Consider the following 17,826-nt stretch of genomic DNA (forward strand, 5'->3'; position numbering starts at 1 on the left):
ACATTATCTTCAAATATTCAAACAAAATATTTTTCAAGTCTAATTGCGAGATTTTTTTTTAAAATAACCTTTTTATTAATTTGAATATCGATATTTATACCTATTAATCCTGATTTGTTGGATTTAACGTTTATTTAATTTAAGAATTGATCGATAATGAAAAATGTGAAATGAAATGAGTCATTAAGAACCGATGAGTAAAAGCGATGAAAATGAAGTTAAGTTGACGGAGTTAGTTTTATATTATTAAAATAAATATATTATGTAATATATTATACTTCCTCGTCTTATTAATAGTATATTTTTAGTTTTTAAAATTGTTTAATTTAAAATGTATTATTAAAAATAAATAAATGATAACACTTATATTTATATTTTTACCACTCTTTTACACTTATCAAGATAAATCTATCAATCACTTTTTAAGGATAATTTTATAATTTCCTTTAATCAAACATATTTCCTAAAATTAAGTGCATAATTAATATAAAACACAAATTATGAGACTAATGGGGTAATATATTTTAAATTAACACATGTTTTACACTAATAAAATCACCCAAAAACTCCATATTGCCCTTATCCCTCAAGTTTGATGAATCCACTTAATTTTTATTCTTTTTCTTTCATCTTCTCTAAACATCTTAAATATACGTAGATGGATCGAGAAAAGTAAATGGCCGTAATTGCCTATAAAAAATTAAATTCTTTTATATTTTAGATTATTATGTATATTTTTTACTGTTATTATGTTTTCTCTCCTAATTTTTTTTAAGTTCGCTTCATTCTAAAAGTTTAGAAGTTTATCTCCTTAGTATAAATTTTACGTTAGTCCTACAAAAATTTCATAGAAAAACACTCGACCACCTAGTGGGTGAAACTCGAAATTTCTAAAAAGAATCTAATTGCATGCTATATTAAATTAGAGGTTTTAAAGGTTTGGATCTACCCATATTATAACATAATTTATTTTGGAATCCAAACTAGACAATGAAAATCATAAACCCTATATTCATGGTTTATGCATGTGTTAATTAAGTTTCATCCATTGATGATGTATTATGTGTTTTATTATTAAGCTCAAGATGAGGAAATTAGACCTTTCAGAGAGGCGAGGGAAATAGAAAGCGAATGAGTAAACCGAAAAAATATGAGGTAAAATTTTTACTCGAATTAAATGAGTATAATTATAATTGTGTCCGATGTTATATTTTTATGGGATAATATGGTATGTGTGGATAAATGTGCTAAAATCTGTATTTAGAATAAAAATCGAGCACGTTCCGAATTTTGGCTGTCGTTAAAATTCGTAAGGTATGGTTATATTTGATTTCTATGTGAATTGCTGTGTTCAAATGAATTTTGAATATGTTTGTTACTGAAAATGGAAATGATATGTGAAAATGATAATTCATAATACATTTTTATAATATTTAATTTGAATTAATATATAACAATGATATCTAAAAGAAAGTACATAAGGACTGTGTGTGGACGAGACAGGGTGGCCCTCCGCCAACCAGAAAAACAAAAAATAAATAACGAGAACAAAGATTTTCAAACGACAAAATGAGATTCTGTCAGATCCCAAAGGTCATACAATGAGTTGAGCAACCAGCCTTTTACACTTACACATATCTGCCTATACATCAATATTCAAAAAATTTATGAGAGATAATATAATATACATCGTTATTAACAACACTCTTTTCGTCTCATTGTTTTTTATCTTATTTTAATTAAACATATAGTTTCAAGAAATAAATTTGATCATATATGTATTTTAAAAAATAATCTGCAATTAGATAATATTTGTTGAAAACATTTTGATGTTTCGATATAACAAATTAACTGTTAATGAATTTTAAGATTTTATATTGAATTTTAAATTATATATTCGATTAAATTATTCAAATATCAAAATATTACTCCAAATTTTTCAAATGTCAATTTCAATCCTTACTCAAGTGTAAGATTTTGTTTTAATCTTAAAATATCTTTTTAAACAAATTTTACAAAGTATTTCGAGCCTTAATCGAGCCAAAAATATTTTCTTTTTAAAGGGCTTTAAGAAAAACCAGATTGCCCAGAGGGAACAGATTCCCCCCAGGAGGTACCGATTCCCCCCAGGTTTTTGGCTCTGAGAGAAAACAGAATGTCCAGAGGGTACTGATTCCCCCCCATGGGGTACCGATTTCTCCCTGTGTAACGGTCGAAATATTTGAATTTTACACTGCATAATCGATTCCCCCCACACTCCAAGCTGTTTTATTAATTGATTTTCATCCCCAAACGGCTCCAAAACATCCCCAACGGCTATATACGGCTTCAAACACATTCCAAGATATAAATACAAGCTAAGGACACTTGAAGAAGTAAGAGAACAACTATCCAAGCAATCAAACACAAGAGAAGAGTTTTTCATTCTTATTTTATCTTTCTCTTGTAAATATTTTGTTCTTGTGAGCTTAATTCTTGTAAACACCTACCTTAGAGAGGTTTTCTTGTTTACATTTGTTATCCTTTTGTAAAGGGAAAAAGTTATAGTTCAGCCCGGAAAAACTAGAGAGTTGTAAGGTTATCTCTTTGTCCTCAAAAGAAAGAACAAATTAGTGAATTTGTTGGAAAATCCTTGGTGAGGAGCTAAGGTAGTGGACGTAGACTTTGGCTGAGAAAGTCGAACCACTATAAATCGTTGTACAATTCCCTATATTTCAATCTCCTTACTCCCTAAACACAAAACCGTTCCGACTCCTCTTTGCAAACCGTTCTGATTGTCGATTCGAGCTTCCGAAAATTCCAACAATTGGCATCAGAGCCTAACTCATTAAGAATGTTTAACCACCTTGAGATGATCCTCGAAGAAGCTCTACCAATTCTCGACGCAACCGACAAAGAAATGACTTTTTCCTCCGGTGCTTATTATCTTGAAGAATATCCTATTATGGATTCACAACCGGTCAACAAGTCACCCTTCTTCAATGGAGCAAATTATGCACATTGGAAGAATAAGATGATTTACTTTATTCAATCCTACAATCTAGGAGCTTGGAACTCAATCATGGACGGTTACTCCTCTCCACCCGACAAGTACAACGATTGGAGTAGAGAAGAGCAGAAAAATTTTCAGCTTAATTCTAAGGCTATACACGTTCTATTATGTGCTTTAGGCCCAAATGAATATGGAAGAATCTCATCTTGTTCCAGTGCCAAAGAGATTTGGGATAAGCACCAAGTCACTCATGAAGGAACCGACGAAGTGAGGGAATCAAAGAAAAGTCGTCTCAACCATAGCTACGAGAACTTCAAGATGAAACCCGATGAAGACATCAAAGCTATGACAGATAGATTTTCCGTGATTGTCAACTGTCTCAAGGGATATGGAGAAGTAATCTCAAATGAGAAGCTTGTGAGGAAGATGATCTACTCTCTTCCAAAGGAGTGACAATCAAAGAAGACAACAATTATCGAAGCAAGAAACCTAAAGTTTCTCACTCTCGACGAGCTAATTGGTTCCCTTCTCACTCATGAGATGATGGTGAAGGAAGATGAAGAAAAAGAAGAGAAGAAAAACAAGAAGAAAAAGAAGAAGGATGAGGTAGGCATTGCCTTCAAATCCACCAATAAAAGCTATCAAGATTCAAGTGATGAGGTGGATGAAGACGATGATGAACAAGAAGAAGAGATAGTCAAGCTCTTGAAGGAACTCAAGAGATTCATGATTTCCAAGGAAGTGAAACATGAATCAACCAAGAAGAAGAGTCTCCCGATATGTTTCAATTGTCAAAGAAAGGGGCATGTCAAGTATGAATGTCATCTTATAAAGAAAAAGGGGAAGAAGACATTTGTTGCATCTTGGAGTGATGAAGATGATTCCAATGATGAAGTAGTCAACCTATGCCTCATGACAACTCAAGAAGAATTCGAGGTATCTTCTAACTCAAATAAATTTAATTCATTTTCTTTTGCTGAGTTACAAGATGCTTATAATAGGTTGTATTTGGGTTTTGAGACCATGAATTCCAAATATACGAAATTAATTTCAAAACTCAAAATTAAAGATAATTTTATTTTGAAAGCAAAAGTTGATTTTGAAAATCAAAATGAAATTTTGAAAAATAATTTAGAGCTTTCAAAAATCAAAATAAATGAGTTAGAAAAAGAAAATTTTGAGTTAGGAGTTAAGCATGAAAGCTTAATAAAAGAAAAAGAATTAATTTCTAAAAATAACCTATTATGTTTAAATATGGCAAAATGCTCACATTGTCATTATCATGGTCATATGGAACATACTTGTCCTTTGAAGAAAGGAAAACATTTTAAAATTAGGCAAGTATGGGTTCCGAAAGGAACAAGGGGCATTGAAACTAATGTCCAAGGATCCAAAGTAATTTGGATACCAAAATCTACTTAAATGTCTCTTGTAGGTGTGTGGGAGCAATGTTGATGAAACTGATGATATTCAAGATGCTCTAGCCACATAAGAAAAATGAATGGGTAACCTCTAAGCTTAATACTTTTAATTTTGGTTATTTGGTTGCTCATTTGATTTTAAGCATGCATGAGTTTTGGTTTTAAATGATTATGCATCATTGTTTTAATCTTATGTATGTTGAAAAGATGATTATGATGAACATTTTAAAGATATATTAATTTTTAAGAATTTTTAGTTCATCATAATAAAATTTTGGTCAAATTGGTTTTAAATGCAAATGATATCTCTCTAACAATTGATATCAACTTTTCAAATACTTTGATTTTACAAATTTTAATTTTTTGACCTAAATTTGAATGTTTATGCATGTGGTTTAAATGAAAATGATATTTCTCTAACAATTGATATCAAAAATTTTCAAATGTATAACATTTTTTGGAAAACTTTATGTATATGATCTTAAATCCAACAATTGGTATTGCATAAAGTATTTTAGACTTGGATACATTGAATTTCATGTGCTACTAACATGTTTGTTATTCTTTGTTGAAATTCAATTTGTTTAAGTGTCAAGATCCTAAAAGCATAATTTTATTTGGAATGCATTTATTGAGGGGGGAGCTTTGATTTTTCAAATGATTTTTAAAATATCAAATTTACTACTTACTCTCCAAAGTTATTTTGAACTTCAAAGATTGAATTATTTTTGATTTAACAAAAAGGGGGAGAAGTGTTAGAGTAAGGGGGAGTAATTTTTCAAACTTGATTTCAAAAATGATTTTCAATTAGAAAGTCTTAAAATTACTAAAATGTTTTGTTATATCAAAAAGGGGGAGATTGTTGAAAACATTTTGATGTTTCGATATAACAAATTAAGTGTTAATGAATTTTAAGATTTTATATTGAATTTTAAATTATATATTCGATTAAATTATTCGTATATCAAAATATTACTCCAAGTTTTTTAAATGTCAATTTCAATCCTTACGAAAGTGTAAGATTATGTTTTAATCTTAAAATATCTTTTTAAACAAATTTTACAAAGTATTTCGAGCCTTAATCGAGCCAAAAATATTTTCTTTTTAAAGGGCTTCAAGAAAAACCAGATTGTCCAGAGGGAACAGATTCCCCCCTAGGGGATATCGATTCACCCTCAGGTTTTTGGCTTCGAGAGAAAACAAAATGTCCAGAGGGTATCAATTCCCCCTAGTGGATACCGATTCCCTCCTGTGTAACGGTCGAAATATTTGAATTTTACACTTCAGGAACTGATTCCCTATGAGAGGGTACCGATTCCCCCACGATCCAAGCTGTTTTATAAATTGATTCTCATCCCCAAAAGGCTCCAAAACATCCCCAACGGCTATATACGACTTCAAACACATTCCAAGCTATAAATACAAGCTAAGGACACTTGAAGAAGTAAGAGAACAATTATCCAAGCAATCAAACACAAGAGAAGAGTTTTTCCTTCTTATTTTATCTTTCTCTTGTAAATATTTTGTTCTTGTGAGCTTAGTTCTTGTAAACATCTACCTTAGAGAGGTTTTCTTGTTTACATTTGTTATCCTTTTGTAAAGGGGAAATTTTCTAGTTTAGCCCGGAAAAACTAAAGAGTTGTAAGGTTATCTCTTTATCCTCAAAAGAAAGAACAAATTAGTGAATTTATTAGAAAATCCTTGGTGAGGAGCTAAGGTAGTGGATGTAGACTTTGGTTAAGAAAGTCAAACCACTATAAATCGCTGTGCAATTCCCTATCTTTCAATCTTCTTACTCCCTAAACACAAAACCGTTCCGACTCCTCTTTGCAAACCGTTCCGATTGTCGATTCGAGCTTCCGAAAATCCCAACAATATTTATCCATAATATTTTTTAATCATTTATAATATACACATTTTTCCGACATAGTTGTTCGAACGCAAGACTTCAAGAGAGAATAATACTTCTTTAACCACTAAAATCACTCAATGAGTTCAAATTTGATCATATGTTAAGTTATATAAAATAAGATAAATGGAAAAATTATTCATAAAAGATTTATTTGGATAAGAGTAAAAGAAGTAGGCATATAAGAATAAAAAAATATAAGTGATGTTATTTATTATTTTTCTAATATGACAATTTTAAAAATTAAATTGACAAATTTAACGAGACAGAGGGAATATATTACATATTATGATAAAGTACATAATAGTTTCTGATTATATAGTGTTGTTTTATTTAGTCCCCTAACTATTAAAAGTTGACATAACTATTCTTAAAAAGAGATTGACGGACTTTACAGTTTATTTTGATAAGAGTAAAAGAATTAGACATATAAGGATAAAAAATATATAAGTGATATTATTTATTATTTTTCTAATAAGACATTTTAAATGAGACAATTAAAATGAACAAATTTAACGGGCGGAGGGAATATATTATATATTAGGGTTAAGTACACAAATAATCATCAAATTATAGGACATTATTTTATTGAGTCCCCTAACTATTAAAAGTTACATAATGATCCTCCAATTATGGGGTGTTGTTTTGTTGAGTGCATTGTTTATTAAAAGTTACAAAATTGTCACTCGACTATTCGTATGTTCTAAACTCATCATTTCTTATTAAAAAATTTATGGTCGTCTAAGTTTGACATTAACGTGTTGACTCGAATATGATAAAATCATATTTTGTTGATGTCTATTGGCACCATTGTTTTTAAACGCTAGCTCGACGACATAATGTAAACGAATACTCAATTCATAAAATACAACTCAAACGGTTATAGGATCATATTTTATCATATATAGTTAACATGTTAATATTCAACTCATATGATCGTCAAAATTTTAATAGAAAAAAGATGAGTTTGGAACATACGAATAGTCGAATGACCATTTTGTAACTTTTAATAATATAAGGACTCAACAAAATAACAATCTATAACCAATGGATCATTTTATAACTTATTATAATTGAAGGACTCAACAAAATAAAATTATATATTCGAAAAACCATTTGTGTATTTTATCCTATAGATTAATATAATATCTTCATTTTGTATAAACATTCAAGATTTTTTTATCATTTAATAAGTCTTTATATATATATGTTTTCATATCTAAATTAAATTTGCCCCCCAAAATAAAAATTATAAATTATTCAATATATATATATAACTTAATCTCATGTGTTCATGATTAAAAAAATCTAAAACTTTTTTTGTCATTTCTATTTTACTAACCAATCTTTATCAAATTGATTATTATATAAGTTATAATTAGTGCTGTAAATGGGTTAAATTGAGTTTGAGTATTGTTGAGTTAAATTCGGTTTGAAAAGTTTAATTTGAGTTCGAATTGAAAGTCGCAGACTTAAAATTATTAAGTTTGACTTGAACTAGAAATAAAAAAGTAAAACTTGACTTGAGCTGGAAAAAACTTGAATTCGAAACATTCTCAGATTTAGCTTAATTGAATCTCGAACTCGAGCTCGGTTCAAACTAGAACTCGAACTCAAATATGAACATTTAAAAAGACAGCAACACATTAATTTAATATACTATTTTTCGAGTTACTCTCGAGCTTCTCGAGTCGAGTATTGAGTAACTTGTTTTGGTTTGTTAAGAACTCAAGTCGAGTTTGAGCTCGAATAAAATTCATTTTATTCGAGTGTTTATCCAACTTTGACCGATCGAAATCAAATAGCTCACGATTTGTCTCGTCTCATTTATCGCACTAATTATATTCATTTGACTCACTAATTTTTCTTAAAATTAATTTAGAATATACATTAAAAAAACCTCAAATATATTTGCTTGTATACATTAAAATGTATATTTGAGGTTTAGAAGATTAACAAATCACAGTATTTCTTTATAATCAATATTCAACTTATTGATCTAGTAATCTAGATTAAATAATGTTAAAATATGTTCATATATAATTCAATTTTCTTTATTCACAATATCCATATTTAAAATTATAATTTTTGTTTAAAAAATATAATATTTCATCTCGTAAAATTAATAGATAGTCAATATAATAACAAATCACAATGATTTGAGGGGAATTCAGTTGAACATATTTAATGAAATCCGATAGGGGCAGATGCAAAATTTATATTAAGGGATAAATTTTTAAAACTTTAAAAATATACTTAGAAAATTTAAAAAACAAAAACAGATTATTTGATGAATGAGTGTTCTCACATGTCCTCTTCAATCCATCCATGCAACCTAACCTAAACCGAACAAGGAAGAAGCCAAGAAACAAACCATGTTTCTCTCTCACACACACACATAAAACTATCGTTTTCTAGAACCAAAAATACAGAGGCAACCCTACGGGTGTGGTAATAAAGCTAGACACTTGGAAAAACCCAACATACACAACCTGTTGTTATACATACATGTCACCCTCGTCGGCATCAACTGCAACGTGTGGCACCACTTTCACTGCATTGCACAACTTCCTTTAATTCTCAAGGCAAAAACTGACAGTGAGCATGTACCGATAGCGTCCGGTCACACCCAAACCCTCCTTTTAAACATAACAATAATACCATCCAACAAAAACCTCTTTTTAATTAAGATTGTATTAAATTTTGATGAGACCACCATCGACGTGTGTCTTAATTTCATTGGTTTCCTCTATTTTCTGTGTTTCTGAAACCACAACCAAGTTGCACCACCACAAGCGCTCACATATGAAACCTTTTGACTCTTACGGTGTGTTTGATTGGGAGAATGTAAGATTTTTATGGGAATAGAATCCATATTTTTCCGTTTGGTTGGTCGAAAATATCATTCACGGTAATCTTACATTACAAATAGTAGATTTTTTGGGGTATATTACCAGAAATGTCATTACTTCCCTTTATTTAGGTATTGTTGGATTACTGGTATTTATAACTAAAACGCCCTTAAAAAATTTCTTTAAAAAAATCATTATTCTGTCATTAAATAATAAAATTTTTACAAAGGTTAAATACAAATTTATCCTTAAATTATTTTAAATTTACAAAAAAAAGTCTATAAATAAAATTTTATATGAAGTTCAGAGGTTATAATAATATTTTACCCTTTCATTAAGCTTTTTTTATATTTTTAATTTTGTAAAAAAATAATTATATAAATTTTATGAATTTAAACTTTTTAAAGAAAAATATATAAATATTTTTCAACTTGTTAAAAAAACAAATATATAATATGGATAATTTGGTCAAATATACATTTTAATAATCTTTATTCCTTTAACCAAACACGGAAATCTTACATTCATGCTAAATCAACCGAACACAAAATACAACATTCCCAGTAATCCTATTCCCTGGTAATCTTTTATTCATACTAGTAATCTTACATTTCGTGAACCAAACACACCCTTAAAGCCATTAATTATACAAAACTGCACTGGATATGATTGAATTTTTATTAATGTATTCTTTGTACCATTCAACTCTAATTATTTTAATTATATTATTAAATTTGCATTTTAACTTTAATTATATTATTGACTCATTAAATTTTAATAGTATGATGTGAATAAATATTTTATTGTAATTACGTGAATAACGTAATGTCATTTTGATATAATTACTAATGTTCAACGTGACTTGTTTTAAGCACTGAATTTTGTGGGTTAATCAATTTCTCTAAACTTTGAGAAGATTCAGCTTGAGACACTAAACTTTTTAAACCACCATTTACAATTAATAATTATTCGTCACTTATCACCATTTATGATAAGATCAATATCAAAACGATGAATGATGATAAATAACGATTCACTACCAATAGTTGTCAGTAAAGTATAATACATAAAAGCAATTTTTTATAAAAAAAATTAATAATAAAATTAACATATTCCTAAACATTAACACCTAAAAGATATCGTTTCACCTTAAAATGAAATTTATCTTTTTAGATATCAATAACTATAATAAAATTTATAATTTAATCAATTCAACCAGTGATATAAAATTAAACGTAATATGAATAATTATGAAGGAATAAAAGTTGAACAAAAACAGGTTTAATCAATTTTGAAGTAATATTTTAGTCATAGCCTACCATTACTTGCATTGCCAAAAAAAACGACATTAATATTCGGTATAAATATTATATCAACCATGATTAAAATATAATTAGATTCATATATATCTTTTATTCGAGTTTTTTTTAGCTTTTTAACTTTTTTTTATGATCCTTGTATGATCTTAAGTGCATAGTATTTGTGTTAATGATTATAGAAAAATATTCTAGTTATATATTTAATATATATTAATGATTGGAAACCTTCATAATAATTTAAGATATTTTTTTTAATAAAAAACTAATGGTTTCTATAAAAATATATACATAAATGTAAATAATGAAAATAATAGAAATTGAGATTTCAACATGAAAAACAATTATAACAATATTTGGTATAAAAATAAATCTTTCAATGTCATGTCCTAAATTGAATCCTTAGCACGAAGCATCCTCCTTTCCGAACCATATAAAATTGAGTGGACTATAAGCCCATAATAAACGTAAAATTTTATATTATAAGATTCGAACTTATAAAATTTCTAAGAGCAGATTTTATAATATTTTAGAGGAAACGAAAATAAATTTTTAATTAAAAATATAAAAAAAATCTAAAATTTATAAAAATTTAAAACTTTCAAGGAGTAAACTATCTCACCTGCTACCCTCAATCCTCCTTATTTGAACCCCTTCCTTTGAAAAAAAAAACCCCATATATTAATATCATCTCCTTTGCCTAATTTGTTAGTAAGGGCACACATAATACAAAACAAAGTTCTAAAATTTTAATACAAATGAATTTGTAAAATACTGAGAAGACCAAAACAAATTATCAATAAAATATTTAAAATATATAATAATTTAAAATATTTAGAGGACAACAACTTCGTTCATTCTCCCTCAATCCATCCGTGTTTGCTAGTATTATATGTATATATCCCAGATGTCCAATGAAAATGAGTTCTTATATGGCTTTTTTTCTCCATTGCATGTTTCAGTAAATTCCGGTAATGGTCCCCGTTATTCTTCCATAATTCATTGCCATTGCTTTTTTATGGGACCAAGTTCATTGGTATTTATTGAAACAACAATTGCTTGCTTGCTTCCATGCCGCTTTGCTTGTCCCATCTGCAAGTAATACATATCCAATCATTGAATACAAGATAAACGGGACACTAAAACCACAATATACTAGGATTGTTGTAAATGATATACCTACTAATGTTTGTTCGAATATTTAAGAGTTCGATGTTCCTTAAGGACTCAGATTTGAGTAATGCAAATTTCAGAGTGCTCGACTCTGAGTATGGTCGGAACCGATGCGACGACTAGCGACCAGGTGTTTCCTATGAAAACTTAGATATTCCTAGCAAAACCATAAGCATCCAAATTCTGGAAATAGTTGAAAGCATTCATTAATCATTATCAGCATCCAATTCCGTGAACACGTCAGGAGATGGCCAAGATTCAAAAATCGAAAGACCCAAACCAACTTGCCATTGTTTTCTTGCTTGCAAAGTTGAAAGCATTCATTATCAGCTCTCATTGATGCCACAATCTTCAATGGATAAGAAAAAATTATGGGTCAATCAATATTTTCGTTTAAACAAAATACAAAGTGTTGCTATACCGTCAACTTACTTGACATTTCGCCATTGCTTTACCACAAATCATTCAAAGATCAGCTCCGTGTTTCGTTTAAGACCCTGAGTTATAGCATCTTCATTCACCTGCAAAACCAAAACATCAAAACAATGAAATTACAATAAAATGAACGAAATATATTCAAAATCATTTGCTGCTTAGCGATTGCGTACAAATGGCGCTTGAAAAGAAGAGAGAATTGGGGCAAAAAGCTCACCATTGGGAAGAAATAATTGGTTTTGTGCGAAATGATCCGAAACAAAACTGGAGTGGGAAGATTCATCAATGGCCACGAATCATATAGAGCAGTCCCGAAAACGATTTACAGTTCCAAATACATCATATTGATTAAAATTTTCTTTTCATTTTAGTTTTGCTTCTATGGATAGTATATATTGTTTTACTTGTTCTTCGCCAAATAGAAACATGATCATAACATAGATGATGACCTTGAATTTCTTCAGAGTTGCTGTTATTGCCAGTGATTCCTGGTATGAACAAGGTAAACATGGCAGCCGCAGTAAGAAACATTCTTCCCCGCCGTTGAGCAAAGAGGGAAAGCGACGGGAGTCCCGGAAATCTGACGTATGCAGGGGAACCTGGGACTGGGAGTACTCGATGAAGAAGATGACGATGACTTTGAAGACGAAGCCGACGATGGAAGAGGAGAAATCGGCGTTTTGGCGGATTTGGGCAACAAAAGGAACGCTCTGATCTTTAAAGAAAGCAACGGGGACTCAAACCTATCGTATTCCTCGACGAGGTTCGCGAGATCCTCATCGGAAGTGATCGAAACCAGCGCGTCTAGATCTTCCGTGGGCAGCTGGCAACGTAGACTCACCGATTTCCCACCACACATCTCTCCCATCTTCAACAACAACTCTGCATCATAAAATAACATATTTCACTTCTCATTATTTCAACAACATATTTTTTTCTTTTTTCTAGTAAACAACTTTTGACCAATCTAAAGCTACAAATTCAAATAAATAAATAAAAAGTTGGTAAAGATAAAATAAGAAGAATAAAAGAATACACCGACCATTAAAGAGAATGGAGCGATCAACGGCGAGGACACGGATTTCGCCGCCGTGATAACGGAGTTTGCCTTCGGGGTAACGAGGGAGGATTTTTCCGCCGTAACTACAGAAGAATTTGATGGTGGGATTCGGTCCTCCGACCATGTTTTTCCGGTTGTTGGGGTACGGAAGAGAAGAGAGGCGGCGGAGGCAGCGGAGGAGGCGGTGGAGGATGCTTCTTGACCCTGGAGACTGGTGCCTTGAAGCCTAGGTTTAGATGTATGGGATCCTTATTTATAGACTATTTGGAGGGAAAAGGGGACCCACTTAATTACGTCAACACCATATTCGCGCGGTAAAAGTTTCGAAATTTGCCCGTTGCTTCAGACACCCGTTTTCTTCTTCTTTTTATACTTAAATGGACTAATTCTAAATTTAATCCCTTTTACTTTACGAATTTGAGATGTTAGTCTTCTATTTTAGCTTTTAAGAATTACCGACTTGCTAATTTTTAGGATATCAATTTATCAGTAAGGTTGAAGTCTAACAATTTACCCTATTGAACTAATTTATCAGTTTTCGTAAAATATTGGAACTAAACCATGTTCAATTGAAGTAAATGATTAACTTTGAATTTACATAACATAGACAATCCAAATCTAGAATTAGACCATTTTTAATACTATTTAATTCGTTACTTAACAAACTTCACTTCCTTTTACATTTTTAAAAGATCTGTAAATCACATTTGCCGGGATTGTCTCAGTAAAGGCGGGTTAATATACGGCTAATATATGGCAGTACCGGATATATTAAAATGTATTTAATAAATTCGGTTTAGCGGTACCTATTATGTTGACAACTAATAATGTTTTAGGTAGAAAATATGAAAAACTATTAAAAAATTTGGTAACCGGTAAACTTTGATTATCGGTAAGTATCTATCCTTTTTATAAAGAGAAAATAACCTCAGTGACCAAAAATCCCATATAATATACGATTTTAACCAACTTTTTCCGGATTTGCCAAAATGACCAACAAAATCGCAATGCGATCGCTAATTCGCAACGCGATCTCCATTATCGCAAATTCGCGTTGCATTTTCGCAATGCGATAGTTGAAAATCGCGTTGCGATGGTCTACAGTGTCGTTGCGATTTTCCCAATTCGCAATGCGAATAAGTAAATCGTAACGCGAATTGGGAAAATCACAATGCGAATAAGTAAATCGCAACGCGAATTGGGAAAATCGCAATGCGATACTGACTATCGCAATGCGATAATACAAAATCGCAACGAGATACTTACTTTCGCAACGCGATACTGACTTTCGCAACGCGATTCTGACTTTCGCAACGCGGTTCTGACTTTCGCAACGCGATAATACATAATCGCAATGCGATTTTCAAAGCGCCATTAGTATCCTGGCCAAGTATTTTATTTTTAAATTCCAAACACGAATATTAATATATTGGAACACTGAACCGTCCACAGTATATCCCGTAATCGCAACTCATAACCTAAAACCTAAAATCACAACTCAGTCCCATCTCCATCTCTCACTCTCTCACCCATCTCCGACGAAATCCGTCCCCATCTCCGATGAAATCCGTCTATCTCCATCTCTCAGAGCCACCCTCACAATCAGAAATGGAAAATCAACCAAATCAACCAACGAGAGTTAGTTTTTTTAATTATTTTCTTTTTGAATTTTTTGCATTATTATTAGGTTTTTCATATTGAAATTGATGATAAGTTTACTGGTAATTTCAATAATAGATTAACCATTTCACTTAGATTGCTTATTAAATCAACCGAGAATCGCAACGCGAAATGAAAATCGCAACGCGATTTTAGTTTCGCGTTGCGATTCTCTCGTTGCGATAGTCATTTTCATGTTGCGATTTTCATTTTCAGAAACTATTCTTCTTCTGCAAATTGAAACTTGAATGAATTGCATTACTTCAACCAAAAAACAAAGACAAATAAGAAATTCACAGTGTTGCAAATTTAAGTTTGAAGAATAAACTACTACTCTTTATGTTTATTATTGTTTTTGGTATATCTTCACAGTATAGTTTTTGGTATATCTAACTTAGTATGTTTATTGTTTTTGTAGAACTTTTATTCGGCTCAATTAACCTTAAGAAATAAAGTCAGCCTGGCCAAAACAATTGCGTCGAAGCTTTCACCTGCACAAAGAAAAATGTTTGAGGATACTTGCTTCGGGCCATGGCTGAAAGTACAACATCCCGGTGGAGATGCGATGTTGACACACCTATTTCTTCAAACCATGACTAGGGATCTACCAGATAGTATACAACGTCGTGATGAAGAGATATGGTTTGATTTTCCACCGGCGTATACGTGTTTTGGGCGGGAGGAGTTTTGCTTAATCACCGGTCTACGCTTCGGACACGATGATGTAGGTCGGTACACTAGACACATTACCCGCCCATCATGGTTATCTCGGGTTTTTCCTGAGCTGGAGAGGCCGAATCTACACGTGGAAGACCTGACGATATTATTGAATAAGAAAGATGGTTTTACTCGGATGGATGACGTCGACGTTGTCCGAGTATGCCTTCTAATTCTTTTGCATGCCGGCTTTTTAGGCAGAGAGGCCAGACAACCTATTCCAAATGATCTAATCAAATTGGTAGAAGACCTAAATGCGTGGAACATGTTTCCGTGGGGCTTGTATTTATGGAAAGCTACATGGAATAAGTTATCGTCTGCCTTGTATGATCGAAAAAGTTTGCATGGCGATGGTTCCAAATACACTTTGACAGGCTTTATTTGGGCCTTTAAGGTAAGAATTTTTATATAATGTTTCCAAAATTATAAGTAATTATTTAACAATTACTAATGTTTGTTATTATATTGTTTGTAGATTTGGATATTTGAGGCCTTTCCCGCCATGAAGACATATGCAATAAAAACTTCAAATAATATTCCCAGGGCTATTTCCTGGAAGAGGAAACGAACCTTGCAATGAGAAGATTTACTACGGTATACGACAATAAATAATGTAAGTTAACATAAATACTACCATATGTTTATAAACAAGTTATTACTAGTACACGTTTAACTTTGTTTGAGCTTTTATATTGTTAGGAGGCCAACACTCCTCTATAGAGGCTGACACCCACGGAAGCTGAGCTTGCCACTGATTGGTGGCAAGCTAGTAAGCGTTTTTTTGATGGAACGGTTGATGAGCAGCCTCCACTTCGGGAGCCATCACCTCGCCCAGAGCTATCACCTCACCCAGAGCCATCATCTGATCGACCCGGCTATACACCTCCACAACGACATCCATCACCTATTCTGTCACATCATCGAGCCTCTTCTCCACCATCACCGCAAGATAGGCGACCGGCAAAGATGCCACGACGTTTATCTCCCTGTTCTCCACCTCCACCTCAACGGGATGAGTTAGGGGAGTTACGTGATGAGGTCAATGCCTTGCGTGAGGAGGTCGGTACTTTACGTAAAGACGATGGTGCATGGCGTGTTGAGGTGTCTACATTACGCGGTGAGGTAGCCGCTCTACGTGAGATGGTAGCATCGTTGCAGAATGAGGTTCATACTCTACGCAACGAGGTAAGTTTAAGATTTTTCATACTCGTAATTCATTCGGTTGCTGCCAATACTGCTAAACTGTTTTTGTTAGTATTTGTTTTTGGTTTTGTTTTTGTCTTTTGGTTGAAGTAATGCAATCCATTCAAGTTTCAATTTGCAGAAGAAGAATAGTTTACTTTCGCAACACGAAAATGACTATTGCAATGCGAAAATGGCTATCGCAATGCGAAATGAAAATCGCAACGACAAAATCGCAACGCGAAATGAAATCGCAACGACAAAATCACAACGCGAAATGAAAATCGCAATGCGATTTGTGTTTCGCGTTGCGATTTTGTCGTTGCGATTTCATTTCGCGTTGCGATTTTGTCGTTGCGATTTTCATTTCGCATTGCGATAGCCATTTCCGCGTTGCGATAGTCATTTTCGCGTTGCGATTTTAAGTTTCATGTTGCGAAAGTAAACTATTCTTCTTCTGGAATGTTTATATATGTTGTCATTTTAAATGTTTATATAAGTGCTTACTTCTGGAATGTTATCTGAGCATTTTGTGAACTATGATAGAATAATGACTTGGGTGAATACAATGCTAGTTTGAAATATATTTGTCTTTGTTTAATATCATGTCTGTTTATTTACTGATTTATGTATTAATTTTTTTTAGCGGCCCGATAAGGTGGATGCTTTACGTCGGGTTTTCCTTGCACGAAGGAGTTCACGCATCAGACGGCGTGGACGTGCTATTACGTCTCCGTTCACCCCAATGGTGCGAAGACTCTGCAAGAAGAAGCCCGACTCACCGGTCATCCCTCAAGAGTCCCCTCCAATCGTTCAAGAGGCCCCTATTCTCCCTCAAGATTCCCCCCCCACCGTTCAAGAGGCCACTGTCATCGTTGAAGAGGTCCCTCCCACTATTCCAGAGCCCGATTCACATGGGGTAATATATCGAAGTATTGAGAAACCCCCACTGGTTCCAGACATGATGGATGAGAGTTGGCTCTCGTATGAGTTACCGGCTAGTACCCTTCCGGTATCTGAAGTGGAGAGGAGACAACTACCAGATACAATTGTGGATAATACCTTTTGGGCTAAGACCGCAGTTGATTTTTATCTACATGAGCGGAGCCA

The 17,826-nt window shown here is 32.3% G+C and overlaps 1 protein-coding gene across 1 annotated transcript; it reads right to left on the reverse strand.

The window, feature by feature from the left end:
• Nucleotides 1-12,423: 12,423 nt before the first annotated feature.
• On the reverse strand, nt 12,424-13,367 carry LOC120134396. Its single transcript, XM_039150828.1, has 3 exons — nt 13,141-13,367; nt 12,573-12,980; nt 12,424-12,511 (listed from the first exon to the last, which is right to left on the reverse strand). Coding segments are annotated over exons 1-3 (552 nt in total). The 5' UTR covers nt 13,283-13,367; the 3' UTR covers nt 12,424-12,509.
• Nucleotides 13,368-17,826: the final 4,459 nt, after the last annotated feature.

Source organism: Hibiscus syriacus, unplaced genomic scaffold, assembly GCF_006381635.1.
Source record: "Hibiscus syriacus cultivar Baekdansim isolate YM2019G1 unplaced genomic scaffold, ASM638163v2 tig00110597_pilon, whole genome shotgun sequence".
Lineage (NCBI taxonomy): Eukaryota > Viridiplantae > Streptophyta > Magnoliopsida > Malvales > Malvaceae > Hibiscus > Hibiscus syriacus.